Source organism: Rhinolophus hipposideros (genome assembly GCF_964194185.1).
Source record: "Rhinolophus hipposideros genome assembly, chromosome: 20".
NCBI lineage: Eukaryota > Metazoa > Chordata > Mammalia > Chiroptera > Rhinolophidae > Rhinolophus > Rhinolophus hipposideros.
Window position 1 is genome coordinate 13,743,409 of NC_138066.1, and position 14,471 is coordinate 13,757,879.

General features: G+C 37.3%; 1 protein-coding gene across 1 annotated transcript; it reads left to right on the forward strand.

The window, feature by feature from the left end:
- Positions 1 to 3,723: 3,723 nt before the first annotated feature.
- On the forward strand, positions 3,724 to 4,787 carry LOC308488861 (olfactory receptor 1G1; the record flags this gene model as incomplete). The annotated part of the gene is made up of 1 exon (XM_081029091.1): positions 3,724 to 4,787. Exon 1 carries the CDS (start codon positions 3,837 to 3,839, stop codon positions 4,785 to 4,787), a length of 951 nt encoding a protein of 316 aa, XP_080885217.1. The 5' UTR covers positions 3,724 to 3,836.
- Between the last annotated feature and the right edge of the window lie 9,684 nt (positions 4,788 to 14,471).

A 14,471-nucleotide genomic window follows, 5' to 3' on the forward strand; every position in this document is an offset into this window, starting at 1 on the left:
AGAAATTTAATTCTAAGGGTGCTGATGAAATGACAAGAATGTATTTCTCATGGGTTCTATGAACAAGTAAAAGGGGCAGATACTAGCAGCAAATTCTAAAATAAATAGAGAAGGGACACTGTGCGTTTGTTATTAGGCTCTATGTGTTCTGTGAATGCAGCTTCCCAGGATGACATATACTGGCATGATCATACGCTTAGCCTGGTTTTCTTGTCCCTTTTTCTCAGAATGGACAAAAATAAGTTCTCTAATACTGTAAGGCAAAAGGGGGAAACTGAGCAGACACAGTGATGACAAAAATCATTATTTGATATATCCAGAGCATGAAGCAAATTTCCTTTTGGTGCCTTTAAAAGAAGTTCCTGTCACCTTCTTCTGGCCATCCAGTGGGAGAGACGCATGTGAAACAGACAGAAGCCTGCCAGTAGCACCCTCAGCAACTGGTAAAAACAACAGGGTAAGTAGTAGGGTAGAGGATACATAACTCCATTTTGCTTCATTTTTCTCCCTCTTTCGCCTCTGCCCATCTCACTCTGTGGTCAGATGGGAGCATATCTTTCACAGATAGTCCTGTAACAACATTGATGATACTTGGCTACTTTAGTGACTAAAAGAGGCAGAGACCCAGGTCTTTAAAATCTTACAGACAACGAGAGTCATATGAGTATGCTATAAGGAGAACAGAGAACAGGAATCAACAGTGACTTCTCTTCAAATAGGTCTATGAGATGATCCCTTTCATTCAACATCCAGCCTCTGCAGGAGACACATACACACTCACATACCCATACACACACAAATACACAAACGTGTACACTCATGACCCCACACTGCATTAAGGCATTAAAGGGATGTGGCCCCAACCAAACAAATGTCTCTGCTATTTATGGAATCTTCAGAAAAGAGAAGCTGCATTATTCTGCATTGTCTTTCATTTTATACATTGTATGAGCCCATGGTTTGGTTTGGGGAAATGTTTTCCTTAATTTATTTTTCAATAAGTAGTACATTCACGCGGCTTAACTGTCTCACTGTTTTGTACAGCTGAAATGAATGTAATCATTATAAGATTGTCTACCAACTATACTTTAAAAGAAAATCACCAATGAGACTTTAAAAAAATGTACTAAAAGGTAAACATAAAAATCTCCTTCCCCCTCCTGTGCCTCAACCACCCAAGTCTCATACCCCTAACAAGTAATCACTGTTATTGCTTGCCTGTTTATTCTTCCAGAGATTTTCAACAAACATACTAGTCAACAAAGTATATATATTATCTGGAGAGGTGGGGTTAAAATGTTTATATCTGGAATGAATATGGGAATAGGAGTTTGAGACATGTCCTCAACACTCAGTCCCATCCCCCCCCACCACCACCACCTTATTCCCTCTGTTTTTAAGCTTATTAGTTTTACCTCTTTCCTCTGGATGCTTTTTTCCTCATCAGTGGAAAACACAGGTTCTCTAAATTCCATTTCTGTTTTCAACTTGAACCTGAGTCCAGAAAGCATCCAAGTTAAGTTCACTGAAAATTATAATCAACCACAGAAAATGTATGTGCTAAAACAGCACATAGCTAATATAAAATATGAGAACAAATTTGTTTTGAGTTGTAGGAGTTATAATTTATAACAAGCCTGGAAAAATGTGCACTGACCCCATATGAAAAGGACAACACCCTGAATGAGTTTTACGTTTCAATAAAGTACTAGGTATTCATATGGCAAAAGATAGCCTAAACGTTGGGACCAAACAGTAGCAAATGGGAAAAGAAAAGAGGAAGTAAGGTCTCTGGTCTGTAACTCAGGGAGCTAAAAGGGAAAGTGGTGGGTAATTAGGGCTGAGGGTTCTGTCTCTGCTGAGTCAGAAATGGTCAAGAGACAAGATTCTGGGGCCTTTTTGATCTGCCATAAGTCAATGAGAGACCTTCTGCTCTGAGTGAAGGAGAGGTGACAGTCAGCTGTGGGCGGTGGAAAAAGCAATAGCTGTTGAGGCCCAGGAACCACAGACATGACTGTACTCAGAAGAAACATTAGGAAAGGTGTACTAAAGCAGCCATATACAAATACGCACTAAGCCCCACACTACACCTAGAGCTAGGTCTTTGGGGTATGGGGAATACAACGTCTAATAAACACAGCCCTGAGTAGTGTAGGGACTCTTGGGAGAAAGTGGAGGAGCCACCATCCATTATGATCATATTCTGGCCAATTGCACACAAGTGGGCAACCTTGGGGATTTCAGCTGCTAGCAAAGTATGGTGATTTATGGAGAGACCATGTGGAGCGTGGAGAGCACAAGTCTTGGAATTAAATGATTGAGACTAGATTCAGTTCTACCCATGCTGGATGTGATTTAAGGCTTAGTGATGATTTATTCATTTTTCTATTGGGGGCATGTCCTTTATTTATTAATTAAAATTATTAATTACTCTTTTAAGAATGTTAATTCTTTCTATAATGTATGTTAAAAGAGCTTCCAGCTTTTTGCTTGCCTTTTTACTTTGTGTGTGCTCTTTTCCTTTAAAGGGAGAAATTTTTAATTTCATTTGATTAAACCAATTTTTTTCCTTCATCATTGCTTCCATTCCTTTTAGTTAGAAGTGCTACCCTTGTCCTGAGATCAAACAGTTATTGTGCAATATTTTCTTGCAGTTGCTTTTTAGATCTATCTGTAGCTATAATGCCTTAGCAACCTGAAATTTATTCAGTAAACACTGTGACACGTGACTCTAAGTTAATTGTCCCCAAAGATTTGACTAGCTTGTCCCAGCACCATTGATTCCATCCCTCTTCCCTTTCCTACCAATGGGCAAGGTCACCTTTAGCAGACCAAAATCTGATATATACTATGCTCTGGTTCTAGGCTTCCTATTTTTTTCCCCTTTGTTGGGTTTTTTAATGAGAGGATAGCAGCATGCAGCATGAGAGCTGGGGTATCTACATCCAAAAGGAAGATAGTTTGGTGAGAGATGTTCATGGTCAGTAAGAGAATAACTCACAGATACCCCTACCGTCTGGTGAGTACTAATTTCAGTGGTGCAGTTGGGGCTGACAGATTTGTAGGACATGTTTAACCTCCGAGGGGAAAAAGTAGCACAGGAGAAAACTGATTCTTTGGGTTAATTCCTCAGCTGAAACACTGTTCCATTCCCAGAATTTCATTTAGGAAGAATGTATCTGGTTTTTTTTTAACATCTTTATGCCTCTATAACCATAATGTTAACTACGTATTCCTATGGCAAGCACTCCATTAACTCAAAGCTATTAAAATTATGCTGATGGTAACCATTTTGAGCACCTCTTGCAATTGTAGAAGTCAAATGTGACTTGTATTCATCTTTTGTTATCAGTATATATTGAGTAGTAAAATTTTAATACAGTTTTTTCCTTTCTTAAAATGTGTGTACATTTTTGGGGCCATATACATATATATTCACGGGATATGGAGTACAGCATAGGGAATAGAGTCAATGGAATTGTAATAGCTGTATACGATATCAGAGGGGTAGTAGATTGGGGGAGGGAGGTTATCATTTTGTGTCTATTACATTGTTTTGTACACCTGAAACTAAAAAAAAGCAAACAAAAAAACACCTCTCTCCCATTCCAAACAAACCTTTGGTTTCCCATGGTACCAAGCAGTTATTTGCAAATATTCAGTTAAACTATATGAAACTGCCATTTTTATAGGTCCCGAGCAGTTAAATATTGGAGATTTCCTATGATTCCACTTCATACTAGAAGATCGACATTGGAATACTGCATAATTTTCAGAGTTCACAATCCACGGCTATCAGCTTCATTCAATTAACCCAACTTGCTGCTCACAGACAAATGGGATGGGAAAACCTGACCAGCAGCTCAGGATTTTTCCTCCTGGGGCTCTCTGAACAGCCAGAACAGCAGGAGGTTCTCTTTGGGCTGTTCCTGTCCATGTACCTGATCACCGTGGCCGGCAACCTCCTCATCATTCTGGCTATCGTCACCAATGCTCAACTGCACACTCCTATGTACTTCTTCCTGGCCAACCTCTCCCTCGCTGATGCCTGCTTTGTGTCCACCACAGTCCCCAAGATGCTGGCAAACATATGGATCCAGAATCAGGCCATCTCATACGCAGGGTGCCTATCACAGCTGTATTTTTTCATGCTGTTTGTGATGCTAGAGGCATTCCTCTTAGCTGTCATGGCCTATGACCGCTATGTGGCCATATGCCACCCACTCCATTACATCATGGTCATGAGCCCGGGGCTCTGTGTCCTCCTAGCGTCTGCTTCTTGGACGGTGAACGCCCTCCATTCCCTCCTGCACACACTCTTGATGAACAGCCTGTCCTTCTGTGCAGACCATGAGATCCCCCACTTCTTCTGCGACATCAACCCCCTCCTGAGTCTGTCCTGCACAGACCCCTTCATCAATGAGCTGGTAATCTTCACCATCGGGGGTCTCGCAGGCCTGGTTTGTGTGCTTTGCCTGATTATCTCTTACGCGTATATTTTCTCAACAATCCTGAAGATCCCCTCAGCTCAGGGCAAGCGGAAAGCCTTTTCTACCTGCAGCTCTCATCTCTCCGTGGTCTCCCTATTCTTTGGGACTTCCTTTTGTGTTTATTTCAGTCCCCCCTCAACCCGCTCGGCACAGAAAGGCACAGTGGCATCAGTGATGTACACAGTGGTAACTCCAATGCTGAATCCCTTTATCTACAGTTTGAGGAACAGAGATATCAAGTCTTCCCTGAGGAAACTAATTTGGGTTAGGAAAATTCATTCTGCTCAGTGGTACTGACTTCACATCCAACAGAAGGGTCTCCACCCAATTGCATTCCCCACAATTAAGCAGTGAAGAGTGAGAGAGGGAGTGAAAGTGGAGATGTCACTTCCAGGACCTGTGATGTGAACTTGAAATATTCGTGCCTCCGGGGGGACGCCCCATGTCTGCAAAGGCCCTATGCTGAAAAAACAGAAACTGGGACTGCAAAGGATTTGATGGCGTCTTTAGGTACTAAAGACTTTTAGACCTACTGCAATATTTTACCAAATATCTAAGACCCCCCATTCTTCCTAACATCTTAAATTTCATGTGAAAACGTCATTTTCATATTTAGGGAAACTCCTTCCAAGTCAGTTTCATCTTTGCAGCCCCAATGCTTACATTGGCATAATGCCTGGAATCATTAACATGTACTATACAAAACTGGCATAATTGTAATCATAAAGTTAGGGGCCAGGAAAGAATGATTTTTATGGACATTTCATAATCTCTTACCTGAATGATTGACACGCCCTTCTAGAAGTTCTCTGGTCCCCAGTCTCTCCCCATTCAATCTATTCTTCACACCACAATCAGATTAATCTTCATAGAATACGGTTATATCACCCTGACCACCACCCTATAAAAAATCTCCAATGGCTTTATACTGCCTGCAGAATAAAGTTCAAATTATTCATCTTAGCATCCAGGTCCACCACACCTGTTCATAACTTATATGGTCCACAGTTAGCCCTGTCCTGTATTTCTCCCAAGATCAACTCAGGCCAACATCTTCATAATACATTGATTATCGTTGATGGTTACCAAAAAGCTGACTCAGTAGAAGTTGTTGGAAAGATAAGTCAGTAAAAGTCGGGGCAAATATACGAGTATGTACAATAAGGTACACCATAATCAATTAAATTCTACAAGAAAATAAAAACTATCACTGGGTACGATTGTTCATTCTTGTCTGTTTCCCTTTAAGTATCTGGTTGCCTGCTACAGTGACACAGGTTGTGATTACTGAAGATAGTATCTCGCCAGTGGAAGTGACTTGTTGATAGCCAGATCGCCTGTTCCCTGTTTACCTTACAATAAAAAGTAGTGCAGAAAAGTGGTAGACAGCAGTGGCTCTAGAGTTAAACTGAAGCAAGTTCCAACCCTGACTTTGCCACATGTAAGCTATGTGACCCTGGGAAATTACTTTCAAAAGGAGTATAACCTACCTCATCGTGTTGTCAGGAAGTTTGAATATGGTAATGTATGTAAAGCATTGTTTGTGATAAATTAGACATGCATGTAAACATGCAAAGAGTTAATTCCTAGTATACAGTATATTTTCAATAAATGTTAGCTATTGTGGTGGTCCTTGTTAAAATTAAAGCTGAGCAGCAGCAGATAATGTCAATTCACTCTTGAGAAGGAATTGCCTATAGCTTGCCCTGGGAAACTGAAAGAGCTTGTGCTTAAATCATTCTTTTGGAGGACATCGTGGGGTTTAACATAGGATCATCCACTTACCAGGATTCATATGCTGGGAGGATTTCAGTCTATCTTTGAAACTATGCTTACTAAGTACTTAAATTTAAAGTGAAAATTTACTTAAACTTATAATACACAGGTCTGCATCATCCCACATTCCCTTTTAATTAACAGACATGCAATTTTCACTGTTTAAATTAATATTCACCAATACTTTTAGTTCTAACTTTTGTCTTAAATTGTGTTACTCTTTAATATTTATATTTTGTATATGAATGTCCCTGTAACAAGACAGTTTACACAGTTGTCATAATTATACTTTTTAAGGTGTGCCAATACACCCTCACACCATAGTTTTGTCAAAGATTGCCCTACTGTGCTATTTAAGGGTTAATTCAAATTTTTAAATATTAAAAAAACAACATTATGATAAGCACTACTTTTTCATGTGAATTATTCTACTAGCCTACATTCTTAAAAATAATGACATCACCTGTACTTATGGATAGTTTTAAAGCTCATGTTCTGTACTGCCAAATAGTTGTCAAAATGTAACTGTTTCCCCAGGGTTACATCAATACTGTTTCATTCTTGTTATTCATTTTACTAGTAACAAATCTACTAGCATTTTATTATATTTACTTAATAAATATACAATAACCCAATATAATTATTGATAAGGGTGATAATTTTTCCATGAGCATTAAAAACTAAAAATTATTCCTATTATCTAGGGTTATAACAATTTTTTTATATTATTACTACTTATTCATCAGAGCATTTAAAAAGAGACATTTGTCTGATTTAGTTCGTGAACGCATCCTAGAAGAAGTGCTACATCCCTCACTGCTGAATATCACTACGGTCACCTTCGAAGTACTCCCCTTGGGAAGCTATGTACTGAAGCCAGCGCCTAGTCCACCCTTCAAAGCAATTTTGGAACTCTTTCTCTGGAATGGCTAACAGAGCTGGCATCATATTGCCCTTGATGTCCTGAATGCCATCAAAATGTCTTCCTTTCAATATTTCCTTTATCTTCAGGTAAAGAAAGAAGTCACTAGGGGCCAGATCAGGTAAGTAGGGAGGTTGTTCCAATACAGTTATTTGTTTGCTGGCTAAAAACTCCCTCACAGACAGTGTTGTGTGAGCTGGTGCATTGTTGTGATGCAAGAGCCATGAATTGTTGGCGAAAAGTTCAGGTCATCTAACTTTTTCACACAGCCTTTTCAGCACTTCCAAATATTAATAATAAACTTGGTACCAACTTTGTCCAGCTGGTACAAATTCATAATGAATAATCCCTCTGATATCAAAAAAAGGTTAGCAGTATCGTTTTGACTCTTGATTTGGACTGAAGGAACTTTTTTGGTGGTGGAGAATTGGCTGACTTCCATTGTGCACTTTGACGCTTTGTTTCAGGGTCATATTGGTACACACATGTTTCATCACCAGTGATAACACAGCCCAAAATATCGTCTTGCCTCTCAAAAAGGTCTTGGCAAAATTTGACTCTCCTTTGCTTTTGTTCATCAGTGAGCTCCTTCAGGACCATTTTTACACACACCTTTCTCATACCAAGATTTTCAATTAAGGTTTCCCTTACTGTTTACTTGGTCTGCTGTGCGTCTCAGAGCCAGCTGATGATTTTGACACACAATTTGATGAATTTTTGCAATGTTTTCATCAGTTCTGCTTGTTATTGGCTGCCCTGACCTCTCTTCATCAGACACTTTCTCTTCCCTCAGAAAAACATTTAATCCATTTGTGCACTGCCTTTTTCTTCATAGCATTATCCCCATAAACTTGGACTAGCAAGTTCCTGGTTTCACTTCTACTCTTTTCAAGTTTAACAAGACACGTAATGTTTGTTCTATGCTCTAATTTAAGTTCAGATATTCTGGCAACGACACACAAAAACACTCAACAACAATAATGAACGCCACTCAGCAAGACACCGCCACATGTCAACACAAACACATCTGTGAGACACCAATATACCAAGGTTATGAAACCTTACTGAGCTCTTTGTACAGTGCTGCCCATGTAAGCACACAGTAGTGAGTTCGCGACCTTAATTGTCAGACCTTGTATGATGGTGGTCCCATAAAATTATAGCGGAGCTGAAAAATAATTTTTATAAATTTAGAGTAGCCTAAGTGTACAGAGTTTATAAAATCTATAGTAATGTGCAGTAATGCCCTATGCCTTCACATTCACCCACCACTCATTCACTGACTCACCCAGAGTGACTTCTAGTGCTGTAAGCTCCATTTGTTGTAAGTGCCCTACACAGGCCTACCATTTTTTATCTTTTATACCATATCTTTATTGTACTTTTTCTGTGTTTAATATGTTTAGATACACAAATACTTACCATTGTGTTCAATTGCCATCAGTATTCAGTATAGTAATACGCTGTACAGGTGTGTAGCCTAGGAGCTATATATATATATATATCTGGCCTAGGTGTGTAGAAGGCTATACTATCTAGGTTTGTGCAAGTGCACTCTATGATGTCCAAACAAATAAAATTGCTTAATGACTCATTTCTTAGAACATACTCCCATCATTAACTGATGCATGACTGTACTTAAAGAAATAATGGCTGAAAACTTCCCAAATCGGGAAGGGAAATGGACTTCCAGATTTATGAAGCCCCAATATCCCAATAGGTTGAACCTAAAGAGGTCTACACAAAGACACATTGTAATAATATTGCCAAAAGTCAAAGACAATGAGATAATTTTGAAAGTATCAAGAAAAAAGTAATCCATCTCATACAAAGGATCCCTATAATACTATCGGTTGATTTCTCAGAAGACACCCTGCAGACCAGGAAAGAGTGATATTATACATTTAGGTGCTGAAAGGAAAATAAATGTCAGCCAAGAACATTATTTCCAGCAAAACTTTCCTTCAAAAAGGAAAGAATGATAAAGTCTTTCCCAAGCAAATGAAAACAGAGGAAGTTCATCACCACTAGACCTGCCTTTCAAGAAGTGCGAAAGGAAGTTCTTCAAGTTAAAAATAAGGATGCTAGAATCACTCCAACAGTACATAAAGTATAAATCTCACAGTTAAAATTAAATATATAAACTAACACCAAACAATGTCATGCTGTAATGGTGATACAAAAATCACATTTAACCATAGTATAAAAAAATTAAAGGACAAAAGTATTAAGAATAACTATAACAATAAATATTTTTCCTTTTAAAAGAAGTAAATTATGACATCAATAACAAAGTGTGGCAAGGGAGTAAATGTGTAGTCTTTGCATGTGGTTGAAGTTATGTTTTTGTCAGCTTACAGGAGATGTTATAGCTATAAGAAATTTTATGCAAACCTCATAGTAACCACAAAGAAAAAACCTACAGTAGATACAAAAAGATAAAGAGAAGAATGGGAGAGAATATTTTCAAATCATATAGCTGATAAGGAATTAATATCCAGAATTTATAAAGAACCCCTAAACCTTCACAACACAAAATACACAATCTGATTCAAAAATGGGCAAAAAACCATTTCTACAAAGAAGATATACAAATGGCCAACAAGCACATGAAAAGATGCAAAACATCACTGATCATTAAGGAAATGCAAATAGAAACTACAATGAGACACCACTTCACACCCATTAGAATGGTTACTATCAAAAAACCAGAAAAAAAATGTTGGTAATGATACGGAGAAATTGGAACCCTGTGCACTATTGGTGGGAATTTAAATGGTAGAGCTACTGTGGAAAACAGAATGAAGATTTCTCAAAAAAATTAAAAATATAATTACCATATGACACAGCAATTCCACTTCTGAGTATATACCCAAAAGAAATGAAAGCAGGGTCTCAAAGCAATATGTATATACCCATGTTCATAGCATTATGCACAATAGCTAAAACATGGAAACAACCCAAGTGTCAAATCAACCAATGAATGGATTATTAAAATGTGGTATATTCATACAATGGAATATTATACAGCTTTTACAATAAAGTACTTTCTGCAATATGCTACAACATGGAGGAACCTTGTTAGAGGACATTATGCTAAGTGAACCATGGAGGACATCACGCTAGGTGAAATAAGCCAGTCACAAAAAGACAAATGCTGCATGATTCCACTTGTATAAGGTACTTAGAGTCCAAAAAAATCATAAAGACAAAAAGTATAATGATAGTTGCCAGGGGTTTGGGGGACGGGAAAAATGGGGAATTATTGTTTAATAGGTATAGAGCTTCAGATTTACAAGAGGAAAAGAGGTATGGGAATGGATTGTAGTGATGGCTGCACACAATGTGAATGGATTTATATCACTGAACTGTACACTTAAAAATGGTTAAGATGGTAAAAGTTATGTTATGTGTTTTTTAACACAATAAAAAAAAAGAAAAAAGTTCACATGCAAATAAATAAATAATTGCGTAATTCTGTCACTGTAGCATAGAAGCAGTCATAGACAATGTGTAAATGAGTGGACCAGGTTGTATTCCAATAAAATATATTTACAAAAACAAGTGGCAGGTAGATTTTACTCATAAAGTGTAATCTGTTGACCTCTGATTCAAAGCAAACATTTACAATGGTGAAATATTTGCAGCTTTCCTCAAGATGAGTGATAAAGCAAGGGTCATTTATCACATTTATTCAACCTTGAACTGAAAGACCTAGTTAGTGCTGTAAGACAAGAAAAAGAAACAAAAGACATAAGGACTGCAAAGGAAGAAAAAAATATCACTATTCACAAACCTGAGTGTAAACATAAAAAACACAAAAGGCTACAAACCAATGGAATTATTGGTGTTCCTAGCAAGATCACCAGATACAAAATCAATATGCAAAAATTAATTGTGTTACCGCATACAAGTAGTAAACAGGTATAAAACAAAATTTTTAAAATGTCACCAATTTCATAGCACTCTAAAAACATCAAATACATAATAATAAATCTAGCAAAAATGGGGAAGAACTCTACTAAAGACTACACAATGTTTCCAAAATAAATTAAAGAAACACAATGTTTCTGAAATCAATTAATAAAACAAATGTAGAAATACACCAAATTCATGATTTAGAATTCTCAGTATTGCAAAGATGTCCATTCTCCCCCAAATTTATCTAGTTTCAATACAGTACAAATCAAAATCCCAGCAGATGTTTTTGAGACAATTGGCAAGCTTAGTCTAAAATTTATATGGGACATTCAGAGCCAAGACTAGCCAAAGAAATACTGAAGAAGAGAATAAGGGTTTAAACCATATGTCAATCCTATCAGAAGATACAATAATTAATGAGTGGAGTATTGAGGCAAGGATAGGCAAGCAGGCAAATGGAACAGAGTCCAGAAACAGACTGACATACTAGTATACAGTCACCTGACTAATGATAAAGATTTACACATTAATGCAGTAGAAAAAGAATGGTATTTTCAACAAATGGGACTGAATCAGTTAAATATGCACATTTGTGGAGAGAAATGTATCTTTTTTTTTTTAATTTATTGGGGTGACAATTGTTAGTAAAGTTACATAGATTTCAGGTGTACAATTCTGTATTACATCATCTATAAATCCCACTGTGTGTTCACCACCCAGAGTCAGTTCTCCTTCCATCACCATATATTTGATCCCCTTTACCCTCATCACCCACCCCCCGCCCCCTTACCCTCTGGTAACCACTAAATTATTGTCTGTGTCTATGAGTTTTTGTTTCTCATTTGTTTGTCTTGTTCTTTTTGGTTTATATACCACATATCAGAGAAATGTATCTTGATCTCTCTCTCACCTGATACAAAAATCAATTCTAGATCGATAGCAGATCGAAATGTGAATGATAAAACAATATATGCTTTAGAGGAAAATACAGAACATTAGCAAAGATTTAGCAAAGATTATTAAACAAGATTTTAAAAGCACTAATTATAAAATGACAATTAATAAATCAGACTATGTTAAGATCTAAATGTCTTGTTTATCAATAAGTACTATTAATTGAATGGAAGTCAACCCACAACGTTGGAGAAGATATTTCTATATACATCTGACAAAGGACTCATAACCAGAATACACAAAGAACTCCTACAAATCAACATGAAAGACAACCCAATAGAAAAATGGGCAAAAGACTTAATGATATATTACACAAGAGGATATACTTATGGAGGTTGTTAGTTCATTAGTCATCGTGGAAATGGAAATTAAAACCACAATAAGATATACTACATACCCAGTAAAAAGCTCAAATGAAAAGAATAGAAAAATACCAAATCACAGTAAGAATGTGGGGCAACTAGAACTTTTTTATAATGCTAGAGGTTGGATAAATAGTTAAGAATTATATATAATTATGTAATTATATATATATAATTATGTATGTATATACATGAAAAAGTATTATGGAAAATTGTTTAGCACGATCTACTAAAACTAGACATAGACCTGCCCTATCATTTAAAAATTCCACTCCTACATATAGTTACCCAAGAGGAATGTGTAGCTGCACTATTCATAACATTCAAAAAATGGAAACTAGACATGTCCGTGAGTGGTAGAATGCACAACGGAACACTTTGCAGCAATGAAAATAATCTACAACCACATACAACAATATAGATGAACCTCACATATATAACAGTGAATGAAAAAAGCAGACAAAAAAGAGTGAAAAAGGTAAATTTCTATTTAAATAGGAACAAAAAAGAGAAAACTAATTTTACTGGCTGCTAATTAGGAGTCAGGGGAGTGATTGCTAAATCACTAATTAGTGATTGGTAAAACTAACTAATTAGTGATTGGTAAAACTAATTTTGTGATTGGTAACCAATTAGTGATTGGTAAAACTAACTAGTAAAACCTAAAACTAATTAGTAAACTAATTAGTAAAGCCAATTAGTGATTGGTAACCAATTAGTGATTGGTAAAACTAATTTTACCCTGGCTGCTATTAGGAGTCAGGGGAGTGATTGCTCTTGCAGGAACAGTGTCTAGAAGAGAACATGAGAGGATTTCTGCAGTGCTGGTAACATGTTTTTTATTTGACTGCTGGTTACTCACGTTTGTTCAGTTTGTAAAAATTTCTGCCAAAATTTTCAGGCTTGGCTCTATAACCAAAACTATTGTAAGCATCATTATTTATCAGTCTATGTCTGATTATCAGGTGGGTGCACAAGTAATTGCGGTTTTTGCAATTTTTAAACTTTTAAACCGCAATTACTTTTGCACCCACCTAATACATTATCTAGAGTCCTTTATGTTTTCATCTGTTGGTGCTTACTGTCAGCATCCTATTTCCTTGTAAGTCTTTTGTGCCGAACGTTGTGTTTAAAAAAATTGAGGGAAATAATTGGAGGGCTAAGATGACATTATTTTTCTCCAAATTTGATGTTTTTTCAATTTATTTTACTTTGTACTCAGGTTCTAGCAATCTGGGATCATCCTAACCCAAATTTAGTGCTTGAGGTTTTTCCTGTTCTCTGAGGACTCAAAGCCAGGCTGCAGCCTGTGTGTGATGCCTTCTTTAATTATAATTAGTAAGAGTAACTCCTAGGGCACCTTTTAGGTTGCTGACCAATGTGGAATTGGTTTACTCCATATAAACAAAACTCATTTCCCAAGACTTTTGCTTATAGTTACTCACATTGGACCAATTATCCAGGCGTATGTCAACGAGCTCTCTTGGGATTGCCTCCCCAAAACCTCTCCAAAACTGATAAATAGGCCTGATGTGGCTCCAGTTCAGCCTCTTTCTTCATGAACTTGGTATCAAGGGGTCCCCCAGGACCATCAGAGTATCCACAGCCTTACATTCTTCTCCTTGTATGCAGGCATTGAAGATCCAGGCACCAATTCCCCTCCGTCCCAACCCCAGCCAATAGGTTGACTCACCAAATCCTATTCAGAAGCAATGACTATTCAGAAGCAAATCCTATTCAGAAACAATGACAAGTTTTCATCTTGTATGGAAGGAAAGTGGAAGCTACAGAACTAAGCAACTTTGAGACCAGCACAGAATGGTAGATAAGGTCTGGACATCTCAGACATCCTCTCTCTCTCTCTCTCTCTCTCTCTCTCTCTCTCTCTCTCTCTCTCTCTCCCTCCCTCCCTCCCTCCCTCCCTCCCTCCCTCTCTGTCTCCCTTTCTCCCCTCCTTCCTTTCTCATCTTCTTTCTTCTCCGTTTGCTCTCTCTTCCACAAACATACTCACATACTTTGAAAATCTTCATATACTCTAATTCCTTA